The 22,451-nt window shown below is 32.6% G+C and overlaps 1 protein-coding gene and 1 pseudogene across 3 annotated transcripts; one reads left to right on the forward strand and one right to left on the reverse strand.

Annotated features, from left to right (window-relative positions):
* Positions 1 to 1,304: 1,304 nt before the first annotated feature.
* On the reverse strand, positions 1,305 to 6,745 carry LOC110737055. Of its 3 annotated transcripts, none has more exons than XR_002514325.1 (10): positions 6,403 to 6,745; positions 6,155 to 6,294; positions 5,805 to 5,911; positions 5,465 to 5,560; positions 5,198 to 5,263; positions 4,806 to 4,888; positions 3,839 to 3,885; positions 2,811 to 2,889; positions 2,549 to 2,726; positions 1,305 to 1,740 (listed from the first exon to the last, which is right to left on the reverse strand). XR_002514325.1 is itself a non-coding variant. In XM_021917419.1 (10 exons), the coding sequence occupies exons 1-9, from the start codon at positions 6,463 to 6,465 to the stop codon at positions 2,643 to 2,645; spliced, it is 765 nt and encodes a 254-aa protein (XP_021773111.1). In that variant the 5' UTR covers positions 6,466 to 6,745; the 3' UTR covers positions 1,305 to 1,740; positions 2,633 to 2,642. The 3 variants fall into 3 exon arrangements, 1 of the variants encoding a protein (XP_021773111.1); XM_021917419.1 differs by having other exon boundaries at positions 2,633 to 2,726; XR_002514326.1 differs by lacking the exon at positions 5,465 to 5,560.
* A 482-nt stretch (positions 6,746 to 7,227) lies between these two features.
* LOC110736076 lies at positions 7,228 to 8,317 on the forward strand (annotated as a pseudogene).
* Positions 8,318 to 22,451: the final 14,134 nt, after the last annotated feature.

A 22,451-nucleotide genomic window follows, 5' to 3' on the forward strand; every position in this document is an offset into this window, starting at 1 on the left:
CTTGATCTCGAGTCGAGTTTTAACTGAGTCGAATTCGAATAGTCCGCAAGTTGTCTCGTCTCATAAGCACCCCTATTTAACACCACATGAAGTGATAATGTCACTCATACTATGTTCGTTTCACCAAATCTAATGTAGTTTGCAAAATTCAAGTAGACAATAGAAGAATTGAATTATATTCAAATACATCCAAAAATGTGTTCATATGAATACAGGGAAAAAGGGACCCACCGAATATAGAAAACACAAGAGCCACATAATGATTAGTAGTTGAATGCTCCATAACAGAGCTGCAGCCGCGCATGGACGATGCAACTTTTTTCCTGCCTTGGATTCTCAAGCAACTACCATCAACTTTTATTCCCATCCAAAAAAATTAAAAATATATTAGAAAAATAATATTTTTATACTCTCATATTCAAAGACTTTCTTTAATTTGTCATTTTATTCTATTTTATTTTTATTAATTAAATTTTGGGAGGGTGAGCTTGTAGTCTTTTTCAAATAGACAGTTGGATGAGGAAAAAGATCCAAATAGTAAAAGCTACAAACAGCCTTTTGTTTTTGTTTGCATAATAATCCGGATTTTATGGGACCATAAAGCAACTAATTATCTCACTAATGCTTCGTTGTTAGCCTATGATTAATAGGCTACTAAACAAGTTATAATGTTGCTTTCATGATAAATTTTCTACTCATTACTTGGACTTGGAAATTTTTGTTAGGAATGTCTAATCGGGTGACTTGGTGGGTATTGTTTCACATCGATTCAATCATGGCCGTAATAGACATTTACGGAGCATTTAGTAGGTAATGGGGCGAATATGATTCTAAAACAAAAGTATTCCTTGTAGATTCCATTCCTCCTAAATGTTTGCCTCATACACCAAAAATGGTCGTCCCTAAAAGATTGCTTATTTGCTATTTATTTTATTATAAAAACCCCACTTTTGATCCCACTACTTTTGTCTCTTAAATTCCATTTAACCAAAGAGTATGATTTTGAATTGTATTCATCTTATACACACCTGCCTTGGGCTTTCTATGATGTACATGTATTTGAGAGGAGTAAAGTTGTGTCTGGATTATTTCAAACATCATTCTCTGAACTGTTTGAATTGCATGTTAATAACTTTATTTTTTATTTACTTACCAAGTAGCACACTGCAGTACTGCGTAGAGATTGCTTAAGCAGAGTTTCACATCTCTCGCCATGCGCAGTGACTAAGGTATTACAGTGGCTAACATAGAGCACGTAACAGTCGAACACAAACAATACGCTGCATCTCAACTTTCCAGGCCCCAGTAAAATTAAATTACATTATGATTCAAAACATCAAAACAGCATATCCATGGATATTATATGTATTATAAAGCTACAACGTTCAATATCAGTTCTAACTGGCTACACATTAGTACATCATCTGCAGCAACTTTATGAAACAAAAGCCACAAGTTTCCAGCCTTAACTTAGCCATCGTCTTATACACAAACTAGAGCTAGGATAGAAAAATAATGCAGAGCACTGACTTTAGACGGTGCCTTTTATACAGGTTTTCCTACATATGAAGCAAAACAAATGCAGCATCATTGATGCTTGTTCTATGGAAAAGTATATGCTTAAGGAAGCTTCACACAGTAATAATATTTCGAACAGTTTATCAGAGGGAAGAATTGCTCAGCTTCATAACTGATATTGCCATATGCCAATATAAACATATCTGACAGTGAGACTAGTCCCTGCAATGGCAATATGTAAAAATTAAGGGGGTGTTTGGTAAAGAGTTGATGATTGAAGTAAATAAGAGTAGATTTGGAATGTCTCTCTACTATTTGAAAGTGCTTGGTAAAGAGTAAATTGGAATATGAGATTGTGGTGATTCTGGTGAATCTACTCGTTTAAAACATGCTAATAATTGGAGCATATTATATTGTAGAAAATATATTAAAGGTATGCTTTAAAAATTAAACAACCCCTAAGAACAATAGTTGGGGTAATAGGACCTAAAAGGTGTAATCGTATTATGAGATAGCTACCTATTATTTCCAAAAGTGGCACCCAAACAAATAGGAGAAGTATAGGATGAAAACAGCTAGCTCAATTCCAGGGTATTACTCTATCCATTTAAGCTTAAAATTACGTCACAGACTTGTGAGCTAGTGGTCAATCTATTCAAAAACATAATAGCTTCATCACTGATCACAGGATTGGTGTAACAAACTTAACAGGCCACAACACATCAAGATGCTTTGGCTACTATGGGTTCTGGCATAACAGACATCAGTAAACAATCGTAAGAAAGTTGTCAGTTTCTTAAAATGGTATGCAGCTTCCCAAGATGACCCTTTCCCGAAGACTTTTCATCCAACATGAATTCCTCATATGAATCCCTAAGCCAAGGCTTTTTAGTCACATCCTGTTTCATGTTTTATGGTATTCATAACTCCATTATTGCACAGTTATTGTTATATCTTGAAAAAACAAAGCAGAACGCTATGTAAATTTGTAGATGAACAGTCCGTCAAGAAAATCACCTACATGACTTACCTCATAAGAATCTGATAGGATATCTCCCATGTAAGTTTATACTATTGCTTAAACATGGCTGTCACTTGAGAATTAGTGAATTACTTGATCAATCCTATGGTCTTCTGAAACTAGGAGTGAATATCTGCCCGACTGCTTCAACTGCAGAAACATTCCACCTTTCCACATGTTTGACAATCTGTTCGATTAAAAGAAATGTTTAAGCTATCTGAATTCTGAATACATCGCTTCTGAGATGTATAAGAGAGATCTATATACTCACTTTATATTCATCATTTAGATCATAGGTTGTGCTTCCTTCAATGGCAATCAGAGGCTTCCATGGAAGCTTTAAGTAGGTCCTTTCAGAAACACAAAGTGAAACTTTTACAATAGGACTAAAGTCTTTTCACTATAATTAAAACAAGAAACAAAATAGCTTCCATAATGTTAAGGACTCCTCCAATCTCTGACATAAATCCAGTGGAAAATACTTAGTCGAACACAAAAGCTCAAAACACATGGAACAACTAAATGCTTCTGCAGAATAGATGCTAAAATCGTCATCAGATTCTACTCATTCATCTATAACTCAAGATACATTAGATATACAAAGTTTTAGACGAATGACTGATCAATTGTCAGGCTAACTTGCAGATTTTCATGGTTGATCATGAAAACCAGAATACATCAATTTTAATACAAATGTACATAGTTATTTCCACATCTGCAAAAGTGCACAATACATCTTTCAAAAAAGTGACCATCAATAAGCTACATGGAGATCATTATTACTCTAATGCCTCTAATGAGTCTACCGACCTTGGCAGGGTAAGGGAAATGAAAATGTAAACATTTGCCCCACAACAACACAGTATGGTTTCAATTAACCCTAACTAATATTCAGATATTGCACTTACTCTTTGAAGATCTAACTCAGGCTACTCAGCCTATGTAAATTTCACACATTTTCCAAGCAACCGTCCCTAGAACAATTCATGTTTAGAAACCGTCTGATAGGACCGTAAATGCATAAACAGAAGTACTGACCAAACTGGAGTATATGACATAATGAACATACCAACAATGCTGATATCATTTACAGGACAAGTATATACTGCTATCAGAGGGAAATGAAACTTTATGGAAAAAGAATAGGCCCCTAAGGAAATGGAGCATCTAGTGTTGTTATATTGATGGCATGTAATAAATAGAAGAGTAACAAAGGCAGCATAAAGAAACACATTGCTAAATCAAGATAACTTGGAAAATCTTAAAAGGATTCCAAACTGAACAAAAAGAACTAAGCACCTTAAGCTCCAAGTTGCCAAAACAAAATCTCTCTCAGCATCAACGCCCTGTGTTAAAGAATTACCAGAATCATTAGCAAATCCGCAATGGGGAACAGGGTTCTACTCGTAACATAAAAGCCAGTTAAAAAAATAGTATGAATGAAATCCCAATAAAAGAAAAGGCATCATGTCAAAGCAATGATTATTCATTCACAAGGCAATTAGTTATGGTTATATCGGGTGACATTGAAACCTCAAGTTGGTGAAACTAATTTCCCAACAGGACATATAAATCACATAACAGGTTTTAGGGTAATCCCATTGAGGAAAGAACATGAAAAGGGGTAAAATTAACCAAATAGATACCAAGCAGCAGAATACTTTAATACCCTTCCCTATCCTAAATGCCCTAAACCCAACAGCCCCTATGTGGCGATTAAATTCAGCTACTGGTGACTTTGCGAGTTCATGAGTGAAGATGGAACATCAGATATTCGATCAAATAGGAACAAAATGATATGTGGTTTGACTTAACAAGTAGACTTATTTCTTTTATGAACTAGGGGCCACCAAGCTATCTTAAGAGCTGCATCTTAAGCATCGGGGTATAGAATATTTAAAGTACATTTATGTGTGTGCATGATATATATAATCTCTTGAAGAGAACCAACTATGCGAGATTCATTGTTGAAGGTGAGAGTGGAGTGACAAAGGAAATCAGTCAAGAGAATGAGCAGTGGAAAATGAAATACAGTACCCTGCTGATTGACATTTGACATGAGGCAGAAAGGCTTCATTGGAACGTACATAGAAAAAAGTTTGTCTACAATTTATAAAGTCGGAGTGCCAGGTCAGGGATTTATTTATTTTTCTCCAAGTACAAGACCAGTTTGTTCAAGAAAGGGTGCAACCGAAAAAGAGAAGACTATCAATGATTCAATACCACACAATTTAAAACTTTACAGAACCAAAAAGGAAGTAAATACCTTCTCAATGCTTTTGAGTACAATAGAGGGTTGCTCAAAGAAAGGTACAAGCAATTGCAAGTTCCGTGAATACAACTCTCTACCTGTTTAACCGAAACAAGTAACCAATTTATTCTAGTAACTTGGTGGTGCAATATGCTCGCATTAAAACATATGATTCATGCAAAACCTTGAAGCCCCTGACCAGGAAAAAAAGAGAGAAAAGACAACATGTAAACAATCAAAACCCCCAAGATAGAACCTTCAGCTAGAGGCATTAACTGAAGCCCTTTCAATAAAACCTCCAGCTACAAGAAGGAAAAAAATAAATAGCTCATAGCAAAGTCAAACACAACTGCAAAATAATATCAAGCATTCATCCATCTGTTACCAGAGGCTGTAAAGTCCATTACCATGAAATTTAATAGTTGGATCCTCAAAAAGACAATCCTCGATATACATTGAAGAGGTAAAAATCCCTGCATCCAACAAACAATGTTATCAGCTCTCAAATAGTCAAGTGTGCTTGTCGGTGTGTGTCTTAAGAAATCAAACCATATTATCAATCAAAAGTCCAAGAACAAAACCAATCAGTTGCAGGCAGCCAGGCATTCAAAAGGAGGATCAAATTATTGGCACATGAGTCATCAATATGAACAAATACACCAAGTATCACTTACAAGCATATGAATGATCACATATACGAAGATTATAGGAGTTTCCACGATAACCACAGGCCTCATCCTGAGCATGGACAATATCAAGATGCATACAATCTGCTCAACAAATATAGCACAAGAATTTCTACCTTGTAAAACAGCACACTATTAATCATGGTTTCAAGAGTCAAATAACATCATCCATAACTACTAGCAAAACTTCTGTATCCCACATTATGTTTACAATGAAATAGTTGAGTTTATGTGTTCAGTATAATTCAGCATATACAAAATAAAAAGTTTCACTGAATTAAAATCAGAGAGAAAGCATTATAAATGCACAAAGCAAGGGAAAATTCACCTGTAACAAAATATGCATTATCATAATCTGACTTGAGAATACCCAAAACATCATCCACCCCAGAAATTAATAAATCCTCTTCCCCTTTAGCAACCACCACATCCATTCTACAAACATAAAATGCTCAATTAACTTATCATTAGAGAAACGAAAAATTGACACCATCCACTTTTAAAAGGTCCCGACTTTAGATTAGCTTAAAATTGCACACTATAGGGGTCTAAACACACTAAATTGTAACAATAGTTGGGACGGGCGGTGAAAATTTTTCAACAGGGAAAAAAAAAAAAAATCAAAACCCTTAATTCTCAAAGTAATTGAAATTATAAAAAAGGGAAAATTTGGGCAACCTGTTACTATTGAAGGAAGAGAAAAGCCTGAGAAATTCAGTGACCCCATTAACGGCAAATTTAAGAAGCTGGGGAGTTTGTTTCTTTGAATTGCGGTCAGTTGATAGGTTTGAATTGCAGAAAATTCTGGTATTGGTGATCTGCAAAAATGGAAAATTAAAGAGCAGAAAGATGATTATTGAAAAAGAGAAAGATTAGAAAATTTAATTTGGAAACAAAGGGCTTGAATTAGGCTGAAATGAAATTACTTTGGACAGTCTGGAGTTGTAGGATGTTGAAATAACGCCGGTGGAGCAACAAATTCCCGCCATGTATTTCTATTGATTGGGTTAAATAGCTTCCCAACTTAGATTTAGTTTTGGCTAGATTTGGTCATTTGGTCCAATTATTTCTGGCTACATACACCCTCTACAAAATGAGTTTTTTTTTCGTTTTTTTTTTTTACGGAAATATAATTTGACTAATTAATATTTTCCGTTAATCTTTTATCTTAAAGTTACTCTCACATCTACATTTAGTTGAATAGAGACATTCGTTAATCGTTCATCTTAAAGTTACTCTCACAACTATATTTAGTCGAACTGAGCCATATAATAGTTTATTTATCACATCATAACACACATCTTCTTATTAGAGATATCAACATATAGTTGGTACCATTGTAATGATCATATCTTGTTATCTTTATTTTGGTACATAGTACATTACATTGGGATATATTGTTATACAAAAATCATTGATATTATCTTTTACAATCTTCAATATCATCATCTTCTCATTAAAGACCAAGTGAGTTGATCATTGTATATCCTAGTGTTTGTGTGTTGTATACATAATCCTTATATCCTTAATATAATTAGTTAGATAAATCTCTATCTTTTAGCTAGTTACCTTGTATTATCACGTACTTCTTGTGTGGATTATTATTCTCACTTCTTATGTAGATTAATTAGAGTTTGAATCCTATCATATCAGAAATACCTCCTGTATTACAAAACGAGGGTCACCATTTTCATCGACTTCATGACTCTAGCCAACTTTAATTTTTAGAGATGAAGGGAGTATAACTAATTAACCATGGCCGATCACCCCACCACTACCACCCAACCTCTTAAGTTCATTACGGGCTCCGACTCATACGGTTGCACCCTCAAAGATGCTCTCGTTTCCCACCTCCGCTTCCTCAACATAGAAGTCGAAGACCTCGGAGTGGCCCCATACTACTCCATGAGTGAAAATATAGGCCAGCGAGTGGCCGCAGGAGGTGACACAACCCGTGGCCTTCTCGCTTGTGGAACAGGCGTCGGCGTCCAAATATTCGCCAACAAAGTCCCCGGAGTTTACGCCGCTACGAGGCCAAGAACACCCGGTCCATCAACAACGCCAACGTCCTAGCTGTATCCGGCATGTCAACTCCACTCGAAACCGGCATCGAAATCCTTAACACCTTCATCAACACCCCCTTCAAGGCCCCCTGCCTTGCCTCCAACAACAAGGAATGGGACCATGAATCAGAAGGACAGAGAGTTTGTTCCTGTGGAGAGGGAAAATGAAGATAGTAAGGCAAAGTCCAACATCAGCTATTATTTGATTCGAGGCCGGGAGTGTGGAGCTTCGGGCATGACTTGTTTGTGACAAAAGGGAAGAAAATAGTGTGGAATTTGAGTAAAAATGAGAAGTATGATCGGAGTGATGGAGATTATTTGTATACACCTGCTGGAGATATTCATAGGGTTAAGTATTTGGAAGATACCGAGTTTTTTCTTTAGTGGGATGAAGATCTTGAATCTGCTAAGGCTGCTATTGCTAATCAAGATTTCTGAAGGCGAAATCGGAGAAATTATTTATTTTTTTTTGGAGAATTTGACATTGCATTCACATCTTCTGATTCTAATTATATATCATCTTATGGGTTTTGTAGATAATTAAAAATGTATTATTAATAAAATTATTGTTATGTGTCTACATTCTCGGTGTTTCTATGTGGCTGTCTTAATATCTTTCAACAAAAAAAATGTGGCAGTGTTAATATTGTGGGAAAATTCTACCATAGTCAGTCTTAAAATGACTACTTCCATTCTTAATTCTCATTGGTCGATTTTTGATTTATTTTTATGTTTGGTCAAATTTCTTTTTTTTAATTTTTTTCTTTTTTTTTAATCATTTTTTTATTTTCGAAAATTATTTTCTGATTTTTGGATAATATTTTTTTATTTATTTTCATAATAGTTATTAAAATAAGTTTTTAATAAAATAAAAAAAATAAAGATTAAATTAAGGAAATCAAAATCAAAATATTGTTCTTCATTCTTTTTTTTAATGTTCTTCATTCATGGATGAAATTAACCACCATTATTGTAACCTTTGTCCTGTAAAAACACTCACACATCAATGAAAATTGAAAATATGCATCGATCTACATATTATAGGTGAATTCTTTCAAAATTGGGATTCACGTGCAAATCTAGATTTGTTTTTAATCCTAAAACAATAAATGTTAATTGGACAATCGCAATCAAGGGATGCAAAGTCGGCCATTATATGTATGCGAAAATAAAAATTATCAAAATTTCAAAATTTGGGTTCGTGAGGCAAATCGGAGAAGACAATCGCGATTTTTGTTTTGGAATACCTGTTTGATCTAAAAAAAATGTAATTTTAATTTCTGTTTGTTTATAAGACATTAACCCAAATGCTAATAGGAGATTACCTATAAAACGCAGTATTATTGTTTATTTTGTCTACGACCATACATTATTTGAACATTGTTAATTATTAGTTTATAATGCATTAATATCTTAATATTTTTCTTAATTGATAGCAAATAGGGTTGTGGTCATCACTAACCAAGTCACAATGTATGTTTACCAGGTTTGATTTCAATGATTACTTATGTATCTACTATTGTAGTTTGATTTCTGTATGCATGCATATGCCTCAAAATTAAATTACCTCTCAATCAAACCACCTTTAGAGCAATCTAATGACAACCTAATCGTCAAATTAGATGATTATCTTCGTATCTATCGTGTGACCCAATGGTTGGATATTACGGAGTTTGTTACTCGTATTAATTAAAATAATGAACCTTCTTTTGTTTATTATTATGACTTTACAATTTAAGGAGATTGAGACCAGTTCTAAATATATAAGTAATGTCATATCCTAATATTGGATGAATTCTTTATACTAACCAAATGAAAAAAAAAAGTGGAATTAAAGCAATTACAAAGGAAAACATTTAAAAAAAAAGGATATTTTAGATTTTAACACCTGACAAAAACCCGAAAATGGTTTTTAACACCCCAAAAAAAAAACTTTTATTTTAACACCAGACAAAAACTATAAAAATAGTTTTACCACCACTTAACGGTTTCCGTCCAAAAATTCCATTAAGTGGGGTACACAGTGATACGTGTCACCATTTTACTTGTTTTCAAAAAAAAAAAAAAAATGTTATATAATATATGTATTTAGTGGATGTCCATATGATAATTCTAGAATATTTTAGATGTACTATGTTTATTATGCTACAAGGAAACCCTAATTGTATCACATGTATATATACATATGTACTCCCACATCATTCAGAAATAAGAATATAGATCTATTCTCTCCCCTATTTTCTTCCCTTTTTCATAACACGTTATTACCACCAAAGCTCGAAATAATTAATAACTCTTTTGATTTCTATACATATACATAATTGCTAACTTCCCTCAATCAGCCGTTTTCCATAATGTTTCTCTCCTCAATCTTTTCTCCTTCTAAACTAAAACTCTGCAACTCTAAATTTTCTAGATCGTCGTTTTGAGATTTGAATAATGAGTTTCTGTCAAAATAATCGGACTCATAATTCAAAGACTACATTTTCAGTATGATTTGTTTTGTATTCGTTAATGGCTAATCTTCAAATTGGATTCGTTTTGCCAACTAGATTACGTGGCGCTCGGCGAAACGGAGACGACCGATTAATACGGGAAAACATATTCAACTGCTCTTGATTTGCATTGCAATGATTTAACCCAACCAGCCGCCATTAATTGAAAAAAAAAAAAAAAAAAAAAAAAAACGACGAAGCTTTTTTGAATTTTGGGGGGGTTATAGGAAGGTGAATTGGATTTCTGGAATCATCTGATGGTGAATGTGGGGTTTGAATTTGTGTCTCCTAAAAGTATTTTGAAAATTGAGGAGAAGAAGAAGAAGGTGTGAGGTTTGAGGAATGAGTGGAGTTTTAAGTCTGTATTTGGAAGGAAAAGGAAGAGACAAACTGAAATACAGACGGCTAATTTTATTAATGAGGATTGCGCGACGAAAAGCTATTCGTAGTGGTGGTGTTATCACACAGTTCATTATATGCAAGAAAGTTATTTGGGTCCAGCGATATATTATACTTCCGTCACTTTACTGGTATCCCTATATTCTTTTCTCCATATTTTACTGAATTTATCAATTATTGCCCTTCTTGAAATAATATAATTATAGGTTATTAGACTAGTTATTTGATTGATTTAATTTATATGCGCCATTTTTTATTGAAAGGAAATACGAAATTTATTAAATTTGGGATATGGCTATTGATTTGTTTCAGCTAAGTTGTCGTATTTGAATATGGCTAACTATTGATTTGTTTCGACTAATTTGTCTTATTTGAATAGCTATAATTTTGGAGAATGAAATCGGTGGTTTCATCATCAATCTCTGTTGAATTATGTGATGATCGTAGTATATTGATTTTATTTATTTTCAGGTTTAAATTCTCGGACATGATGATCTAATATACACAACCTGCTGCTTCCAATTGTGTGTGGTTTACCATCACCATAGAGTGTTCAAGCATATTAATTATGAACTATTTTAATAGCTGTAGATTATTTATAAGATGTTAACTAAATCCTTCTTGAATTAGGCACCAAAGCTTGATTGTTAGATATGTGTCATAGGATTTAATGAAAACCCAAGTACTTTTATTCTATGATAAAGCTGAGAGTTTTTCATTCATCACTTCTTTAGTACCCACTAGCTCATACAGAGTATTGAATTGAAGATAGCAATTTTTGTGGTGTCCCTTGTTTCTTTTGATGTTGAGTGAGTCTGTGAATATCAGGAAGGTGTGATTTAGAGAAAATGGTTGTTAAGCGTGTGATAAACTATGTTACAAAGTATTAGAATCGCATTTGGTTGGATTAGTTATTTCATTGGTTTTGGTCGATATAAAGAATAATCTTAGTTTTAACTTGGACAAGTTTGGTTGCTTCTTATTGTTTACTTTGTATTTGGTTTTATAAAGGTATTATAAACGAATTATGCTATTATAATAATTGTGTTTATATCATGATTATGCCTATTGATTACTACCAGACTTGATTAGCTTTATCGCATGATATTTTTTTGTGAATGTGATATGTTACTATTAATAATCTAAGGTTATTAATTACTCATGATAGTTTATAAATTATGAATATATTTATCTAAGCTAATTTCTAATTCATCGTTTATAATATTATAAATTTCCCAAGGTATGTTTATTTTATAGATATAGATGGCATGTGTTTGGTATATTACTATATTGGTGTATTAAGTTCAATGATAAAGAAATTCAAAGTAATTTTGAATTTAAAGACAATTCATTTATTTTATTACACTAGGCGAAAAACCCCAATCCCCACCGGTTCAAACCACACATTCCCCACCGGTTTTGAACCGTTCTTGATTTGGGGGGTGCTAAATCCTCAAAGATTTCCCACCGGTGGCAAAAACCACTTTTCCCACCGGTTTTGGAGTGAACCGGTGGCAAAAACATGTGATTTATGTTATAGATGGAAGACTTTTCCCACCGGTTTTGGGGTGAACCGGTGGCAAAACCATGACATTTCCCACCGGTTTACACATTGAACTGGTGGCAAAAGTTAGCCCGCCAGTTTTGGAAATTGTTTTGGGCACCGGTTCAATGTGTAAACCGGTGGGAAAAACCTGTTTTTTTTTTTTAAAAAAAAAAATTTATAATTAAAAATAATTAAATACTTGCACATCCTGTATTAATTCTGCCATTAATATATATTATAATAACAGTAATAATAATAATAATTATTACCCGTATTATTATTATTATTATTATTATTATTATTATTATTATTAAAAATACTAATAATATAATAATTTTTACATTGGAATAATAACAACAATATATAAATATTAATCAATAACTGTAAATGCGATACAATGAAATGTCATATAGCTTTTACAACTCATTAATTAAAAGGTGTTATATTTACAAACTATACTAATAATTAATGTATAAGTTAACAAGTTCAAATTAAATTATATGTGATGAAAGACGCTAACATGTCTCGAACTTCATTCAGCTCTTTGCTTGTCAATAGACCTCCTTTCTGTACCTTGCAAAACTTGGTTAAACAAAAATGATGTTATCTATAATTAATTACTTAGGTTATGTATGTAAAAATACATTTACAATTTAAGTTAGGCAAAAATTTAATACATAGGCCTATATGACTACTACTTCACCTATTTTCTACATTTATTGCCAAATCAACTCATTCTTCCTCATAACATGTCAATATTACCTAGTTAGAGGCAGCTAAAGCTTGAAATCACATTAAAAGAACAAGTCAAGTGTTTTAAGACGCATTTTCAACCTAAATGGCCCGAATAAGGCCTATATCACTACTTGTATGCTTATTTTCTACACTTCTTATCAAATCAACTCATTCATTCTTTTAACATGTCATTATTACATAGTGAGAGGTAGCTAAGGATTGAAATCACATTAAAAGAGCGTTTGAATGGTTTTTGGACGCAATTTCATTAAAAATGGCCGAAATAAGGCCTATATCACTACTTGTATGCCTATTTTCTATATTTTTAATCAAATTAGCTCATTCTTCCTCTTAACATGTCATTATTACCTAGTTAGAGGCAGCTAAGGCTTGAAATCACATTAAAAGAGCATTTGAATGGTTTTTGGACGCAATTTCATTCAAAATGGCCGAAATAAGGCCTATATCACTACTTGTATGCTTATTTTCTATATTTTTAATCAAATTAGCTCATTCTTCCTCTTAACATGTCATTATTACCTAGTTAGAGGCAGCTAAGGCTTGAAATCACATTAAAAGAGCATTTGAATGGTTTTTGGACGCAAGTTCATTCAAAATGGCCGAAATAAGGCCTATATCACTACTTGTATGCCTATTTTCTATATTTTTAATCAAATTAGCTCATTCTTCCTCTTAACATGTCATTATTACCTAGTTAGAGGCAGCTAAGGCTTGAAATCACATTAAAAGAGCATTTGAATGGTTTTTGGACGCAATTTCATTCAAAATGGCCGAAATAAGGCCTATATCACTACTTGTATGCCTATTTTCTATATTTTTAATCAAATTAGCTCATTCTTCCTCTTAACATGCCAATATTTTCAAGTTATGAATAATCACCAACCCTGTTTACCCAATATTAGCATAGAATAATCAACCATTAATTAGCTTAACATTCACAATTATATATAACAGAGATACAAAAGTCAAACATTAAAAAAATACAAAGGAATGGTGGAATGGTCAAGGATGAGAAAGAAGGAATAAGCTTAAATTACTAAGGCCTGACTACTAAGATGAGTCATGATTTACCTAATAATGCAATAAGCCTGGACCATGACACCACAACCAATAAAGTAAAACAAATGTACAATAATATAAACTTGAATCTATAAGAGAAATGTAAGCATGTTGATGTATACAAGAAGCTACTCAAACAATGACATCTTTGACAGAATCTATATATGAACTACTATCTAAAGGATTTTCTCAACTATAATCTATCAATCATTTACTACTTACCTACGGTAGCCAAAACCTATCATCACAAATATATATATCAGGCAACATATATATATATATATATACTTGTATTACCCAATAGAAATTTACAAAAAAATACTAATTTCAGGTGATGAAAAACACAAGTCTCGACTGTCTCGTAATATTTTTAATCACACTTAATTTAAATGAAAGATATATCATTGCTCTAAGATTCAAAATGAAAAATGTTAGTAATTGATGCACATACACTGACAATTGAATATGCAGATTAGTTTAGAGTCTTATTGATAGAAATAAAAATGTTGTGTGACCCTTAGAAAGTTAGAATCCTTTTAGAACTCCCACTTTCACTCACAAATAATAGCAAGAATTCTTTTTAAAACTCTCACAGTTTCCCTATAACCAACCTTCCTAACACCAGTCTTAGAAATCAAACTACTCTACATGGAACCACCACAACTGAACACATATCAAAGACCTGCATTTCCTAAGGACTGCATTAAGCGACATTTTACAACTGAACACATATCAAAGACAGCAGCTTTACCTGAATACAACAGCAAGCTCAAAAGTCACAACAACAAGCTCGAAATTCACAAGAACAACAGACTAAGACCAACCGCCCTTCAGCCTCATTCTAGTTCAAACCCCATTTTCTCGAACTCACAACAGCAGGCAAATTAACCCTAGAATTATGTAATTGCAAAGAAAATCAACGACTAACCCTATATTGCGAAAGAATTCAATAGAATAAGAAGACCCAAAATACATCTTACCTCGAAGCTGCTACAATGGAGGTGAGAAAACCCTTGAATTCGCTTCAATATATCGGGATGAGAAAGCTCTGAATGCGTTTCAATATAGGAGGGCTATGGAGAGAAAAAAGAAATTGACCTTGGCGGCAATGGAGGTGAGAAAGCTCAGAGTGCGCTTCAATGAAGGACAACAATGGTGATGCTAGGCGAGAACGAGAGAAGGAACGAAGAGCTCAATGTGGAAAAGCAGGGGAATGAATTGAAGGAAGAAGAAAGGTTTCACAAAGTAATTAAAATTAGGCGGGTTTCTGGGTTAAATTGCGCACCGGTTCGAACCGGTCCTAAATAATCTTTTCCCACCGGTTTATGCTGAACCGCTGCGAAATCTCTTCCTTCCCCCCCCCCTTTTTTTTTTTTACAAAACATTTTGGCACCGGTTCAAACCGGTGGGAAAACAAACATTTGGCACCGGTTTATAAGGAACCGGTGGGAAAAGTAATTTTCAGAATCCCGCCCATTTCTTTTCCCACCGGTTTTCAATAACCGGTGCGAAAAAGGGGGTGCGGTTTTCATTTTTTCTACTAGTGTTAATTAGATGGGAAAGCAGTTGATTGATGAATTAGTATTGTTTGTGATGACAATAATGTCTATTACATGAGATAAATATAATTTCTACGAAATGGTCAAGACAAGTATTGTACTACTAGTAACTAACACTCTATAATTGTATACCCCCTCCATTTTTGGGACTAAGTTTCAATTTTTGTTTAATACTGACACGATTTCATTGTTGAAATATTAAATAATGTGTGATAGGATTCGATTATATATATGATACTCTATGCCCGCATTAAGTTGAACTATATGAATGATGATGAGTAGATTGAACATGAAATACTTATACATATGGACCTGAAGTTCCTTTTGAATGAGAGTTCATGTGATTGAAAGAAAGCAAGTTTGTATGATGTTTTCATGATTACAATTCATTGAAAAATTCAATTAGAATTGCAAAAAATATTTACTTGTACATATCTACTATTAGCCAAGAAATAATGTTTATGAGTTTATAATATGCAACATGACATTGTGAGAAACTTTACATGATCAACGTTTTATTATGCCCATAAATATAAGAGTTTTTTTTTTTAAGATGAATGTAATTGGGCAAGAGGACATGATTAAGTGTTCTATAATTAAGTATAATATTATCTAAGCATGTTTTTGCTAAAAGGAAAACGTTACTTGATACATGACATTGCCAAAAGAATTTATAGCTTAAAAGGGCAAAGATTTTAAAGGTTGTTGGATTGATTCCATACCCCCATATGCAAGGATTAGGGGGAGATTGTATGTATAAATAATAAATATATTAATGGTCAGTTTGATACATACATATCAACGATTTATTTTATAGAAGTGGCCACATGTTAATTAAATATTTTGAAATGATACCGTCCTGAAGATGGATATAAATAAATGTCATTGATCATATACTAGTTGTAAATACTCCAATTAAAATTGATGTCCCGAATGACAACATCAATTATTGATGAACTTATAGCACGCCTGAAGCGTGATAAATCAATAGGTTCTAAAGATAATTACATATCTTTGAAAAGGAAGGGAGCTACTATTGACAATGACAAATTTGAGGAAGTAATAAATCTCATTACATTTCTAGAAGAAATCACTTTTTGTAAAATTCAAATGTTTTATGATAATATAAGAGACTCCTGAAGAGTATGAAATATTCAACAAGATTAACATGTATCAAGATTATAGTCAAAACTCCAGCAGAGTATGATTAATTATTGGATAATATATTAGTTGATTGTCTTGCCAAGTATAAAGAAACACATGTTGGTGTTCAAATATCACATCATATTCATGGTCATGCATAAAGTAAGTTTAATAAAGTGAACACTAGTGTTGGAAAACTGACCAAAGTTCAAATTCAGAGAAGTGATTGGATGTGATAATTAAATTAGGCCATCTGGGTTTAATAATTACCCGTTATGAAACCTGAAGTTTCATTTGATAATGTGCTGACACTATCTCAATGTTAGATATATGAAATGAATTGAATGGCAATACATAACATTGAGATTGAGCTATAATAATTTGTGTTGATGAAAATTTTAAGAGTTAATAGGTTTTGATTTTCATATATACGAAAGAGCAATATGTGACCAGAAGTTCACCAAAATAACTTATATATTATTGTCAAGTATTAGATGATCAGTAGCTCACCAAATACACTATTTAAGTCTTCAAAGATCCAGGAGATCGCTATATAGTGGCTTTACACACAAGTGATTTCATTATTCTTGATTGGGGTTATTTTATGTCAGCATATAAGAAATAGAATAAGAAAATAGACAACTGCATAATAAATGTCTCTCCATTGACATTAATCTCCAGAAGAGAACATATTATGGAAAATATTAATAAAGAAATGATTCTTCTCTAGAAGAGATAAATGTTGTTTAATACAAATCTTCTGAGAGATAAATTTTGATTGTGATCTTCGCATGAGATGAATTTTAATGCAATACTAAGTTGGTATAGAATTAGACGCCCCTATAAATGAGATATTTTACCAACTTAAGGGGAGAAAAATTAGCAAAAGTTGGAAAAATCGGAAAATATATAATTGGTGATCCCTATAAAGGTAGTTTGAAAAGTTATATGCCAACTTTTGTCTATGTATTATCAAGATATGTTGCACATTTATGATTTGATTTGTATTCAGTTATGACTCATGTTGCATAGCGTTGAAGATACATTTTGGTCATATTATGTGTATACATTGAGATAAAATCTTGCCAATTATACTTGAATCACTACACTTGAAGTGTGGGTTGTATGACCGGATCCAAAATAAAGATATGATATGTGGCAAGATAGTGCGGTTAACACTTTTAATATTGTAATAATATATAAATATCATAGTGTATGAAATACCCAAAAGTGATATAGATTTCTGAATTATTACAATAGATGGCCTATGATGTAAGAAAAGTTATGATGGTACCAAATGAGAAACATATTCAGATATCATTGTCAAAATAGCATGCAAATTAAAATTGTATCTTTGAGGAATTAGATGATACCGGTAAATGATGGAACCGATATATAATATGCATATGCAGAAGGAATGGACTTGTGCATAAGAGATCAGAAATATATGTCCATTTTGATGTCAACATGAAACTAAGATAATAAATCAAAAGCTTATCATGGACAAGAAGTCCAATGAAATATGAATGCTAATGATCAAAAGTTTATCGTGGACTAGTAGTCCAAATAGAAAATGGACTGAAATCCACACTGTACATTGTTTGTATTTTTAAGTCTTTTATTTATATCCATGTTTGAGTTTTAAATTTATGACTTACTCATTGTATGTATAGGATGTAGTTTGATGCATTACTATTACATATATATTTTGTTTAATGTTTTATCATGAATTCTACATTTCATATTGCATGCATTAGTCCTATACAACATTTGTGTTATATGTGAATGTTTATGGTATGACGAGTTTATAATTATGATGAAGGCTTATAAGAAGAAGTTTATACTCCAATGGGCTTATAATTGTGATTAAAGTTTATATGATGACGAATAGCATGTTAAGAATCATGCATGAAAAGTTCCCGCAGAACTTATATTCAACGTATTCAAATATCTAGCCCTTCAAATTCTATATTCTGGAAAAATGACAATGTTAATATTGTTATCAAACTCATGGAGAGTATTGGTGAATAAGTTATTCAGACATCAACCTGAAGTTGAACCAAGTGAGAGTTAATCGATTTTGTACACATTGGAGAACTCTCGTATAAAAGGCAAAATGTCTAAAGAAATAGTAATGAGATATATTATAGTAAGAATCATCTTCTTATGGTCCAGAAGAACCATGATTAAAGTATATAATAAGACTTATGTTATATTAATACTAATTCATATAAACTTAGAAAATGATATCAAGATATCACGGGTTGCCATAAATTATTATCAATATTTGATTATCAATAGCTACTTTTATGACCTTCAAAAGTAGACATAATTTTGATGGTAGGGCTACTTGAAACAAAGATGTCATATAAAATAGTGGTAAACGCAACATAGGTATTGTTCTCACAAGTATGGATAAATGAAGATGCTTTACAGTGAAGATTCAAGTTTGATCAGGGAGGATGAACTATCAAGGAATGTTATTCAGCTACAAGTATGAAGTTACTAAGGCATTGGATCATTACATCGGAAGATCTCAAGTTATGCATTCATTAGGGGGAGAAAATACGTGCTGCACTCTTTTTCCCTTAACCATGGTTTTGTCCCACATTGGGTTTTCCTGGTAAGGTTTTTAAAGAGGCAGCATGTCAAGGCGTATTACGATAGTGTTGTACTCTTTTTCCTTCACTAGGTTTTTATCCCTTCGAGTTTTTCCTAGTAAGGTTTTAACGAGGCATACTATTCGATAATGGTCATCCAAGGGGGGAGTGTTATATAATATATGTATTTAGTGGATGCCCATATGATAATTCTAGAATATTTTAGATATACTATGTTTATTATGCTACAAGGAAACCCTAATTGTATCACATGTATATATACATATGTACTCCCACATCATTCAGAAATAAGAATATAGATCTATTCTCTCCCCTATTTTCTTCCTTTCTCTTTAATTTCATAACAAAATTAGATTTTTTTTTTAAAACTCAAACAACCAGAAGGCAGCCACCAACGGTGGCCCTTGCCCTTCTCCTAGGCCAACTACCGAACCACCCTCTCCTAGCCCCCCGTCACCGGGTTTCGCCACCGAACCTTCCTTATCACCGGAAATCGACGTACCCTCGCTTCCCGCAGCCAAAATTCGAGAACCCCCACCGAAAATCGTGCCCAGAAAATGGCGACGAATTTCAAGGGTGGTGGTTTTGCGGCTGAGCAATCTTCCTTCCCCAAAGACGCCGGCGAATTTGGCCATTAATGGCTGAAATCGACCGGTTTTGGGGCTGAGTGGCTTTATCCGGCCGATTTCGGCCATCAATGGCCGAATTCATGGCTGAATCAACGGCCAAAAATTCGTGGCCGGTGATGGCGGTGGTCAGGCTAGGGTGGTTAGGGCTGCGGGAAAAGGGTGGGGATGGGTTTAGGTCGGCCGGTGAGGTAAGGGGAGGTAGTGCGCCGGTCGTTGCGCCGCCGGCTGTGGGTCAAGCTGAAGAAGAAGGTGGCAGTGGGGCTAGGGTGGCTGGGTAGTTTAAGGTTTTAATTTATTTTTTTTTTGCCAATAATAAAGCGACACGTGGCTCATGAACCCACTTAACGGATTCCTAAACGGAATCAGTTAAATGGTGGTAAAAACCATTTTTTTTTTCAGGTGTTAAAATAAAAGTTTTTTTTTTTGGGGCGTGTTAAAAACCATTTTCGGGTTTTTGTCAGGTATTAAAATCAAAAATATCCAAAAAAAAACATACAATGACAAACGGTCAAATATATATGTAAATATATTTTTGTATTTATGTAAATTAGGAAAGCTAATATTCAGCCCCTTATATTTAGGCTAAATGCATGCTACTGTTGCTAGTAGTACCCCTTAGAATAATTAGCTAGGCACATATCAATATATCATGCTTCTGTTTTGTATATACATGTCTATCTTAATGAGAATAATATTCTTTTTTCTAATTATCAAAATAGCATTACATGTTAAATGTGATTTCTGTATGTGTATCTAGTTTGTTACCCAATGCTTAGCAGCTTAGGTACTACGAGTATATATTTTTTGATTAGTTTAGTTTTTATTTTTAATTTATAATCTATATTTTATGTACGGAGGTAGGACAAAATACACTATTATATACTGTTAAGATATATTTGTAAATAATACTTATATATTCTTTGTATTTTGTGTGTAATTGGTTACCGTAATTGTAGCCTAGGATAGCTTTAGTCTAGCAATTGACATTGTTACCTTATTTGTAGCTAAATTAGGGGCTTTTAATAAGTCTAATCTAACACTTTCCATTGTTAATCTAAATTTCAATTTTGATTAGTTGCTTTAAATATATTTTTACCTTATACAAAGCTGGTTTGAATTTCAAATTACACAAACCAAAGAACTAAAATTATTGTCCAAACCTATCTTCTATATTTTGGTTAAAATTTATTTTAACTATATATTATATCTTAAATTAGCTATATTAAAATATGAATTTACCAAAAAGAGGTTCGCCTTAACTAAATCGATTTACCAATTAACATTTAACAAAGAAGATATTTGGTAATGTTTCAAAAAAAAAAAAAAAAAAAAAAAAAAGATATTTGGTAATTATAAAAGGATCGGAGTCAAATATGCTACTCACGATGCTCGGATGCTATCCCCTATCAATACATTTCCTTTTTTTATTGGAAGAAAATTAAAGGTTTTATCAATTATTACTGACACAGGTTCCTATTTAAACATTCTTTCTCACATTAATAGATATTGTGTTCATAATTTTTTCTTAAAATAATTATATAAGATTTGTATAAATCTTTGTCCGTACATTCTAATAATTGACAACGTTCAAAATAATAGAACTGTGTGTTACAGGTAATGTCTTAATAAAAGTTAGGTTAATGCCTTATACACAAACAAGATTTGTAATTCCATCTTTGTTTTTTTGGATCACAAAGGTTATCAAAACAAAATTTATTGTTTCTTCTCCAATTTGTCTCACGAACCCAGATTTTCGAAAAATTGGTAAATTATTTTAGTTTTTTCATATAATGGCCGATTTTTCATCCCTTGATTATCATTGTCCAATTAACATATATTGTTTTATGATTTAATATGAACCCATATTAGCACAAACGAAACGCTGATAACTCATTGTGTGCGAGTGTATTATAGGACAAAGGATTATGATGATTTCTATTGTCAAATTAGATGATTATTTTTGTATCTATTGTGTGACCCAATGGTTAGATTGATGCATACTTTCAATCTTCATTGATGTACGAGTGTATTATAGGACAATAAAGATTATGATGACGGTGGTTATTTTCATCAATTAATGAAGAATATTGAAGAGCATTGAAGGATAATGAAGAACAATATATTGATTTTAATTATCTTAATATAAACGTTGTATTTGATTTTATTAGAAACGGATTTTAATAACATAATATGAAAATAAAATAAAAAAAGTTTTTCAAAAAATAGAAAATAATTTTCGAAAATAAAAAAAAGAATTAAAAAAGAAAAAAAAATTAAAAACTGAAGTTTGACCAAGCATAAAAATAAATAAAAAATCGACCAATCAGAATTAAGAATAGTGGTAGTCATATTAAGGATGACCATTGTAGAATCATCCTATTGTGTAAGTGATGGTGTTTGTGCTACATACAATATGGTCTTTATCTCTCTGATAATGATTCAAAAAATCTATCCATGAACTTCGAGCAGTCAATTTAATTTCTGAAAATTCTTGAACATTATCTGTACATGTAAAATCAATGACATAAAATGATGTAACTGTATCTACTGTAAGTACAATATGTATGTATACTAGTATGCTAAGACAGACTTAGCTAGCAGCAAATGTGCTACATTCATCTGTAACATTATATTCTGTAACAAGCAGAAGCTATTGTCTGTTCAGGATTGTAAACGTTTACTCCAAATATTTTCAAGTTCTGAAC

The sequence above is a fragment of the Chenopodium quinoa genome, unplaced genomic scaffold (assembly GCF_001683475.1).
Source record: "Chenopodium quinoa cultivar QQ74 unplaced genomic scaffold, ASM168347v1, whole genome shotgun sequence".
NCBI lineage: Eukaryota > Viridiplantae > Streptophyta > Magnoliopsida > Caryophyllales > Amaranthaceae > Chenopodium > Chenopodium quinoa.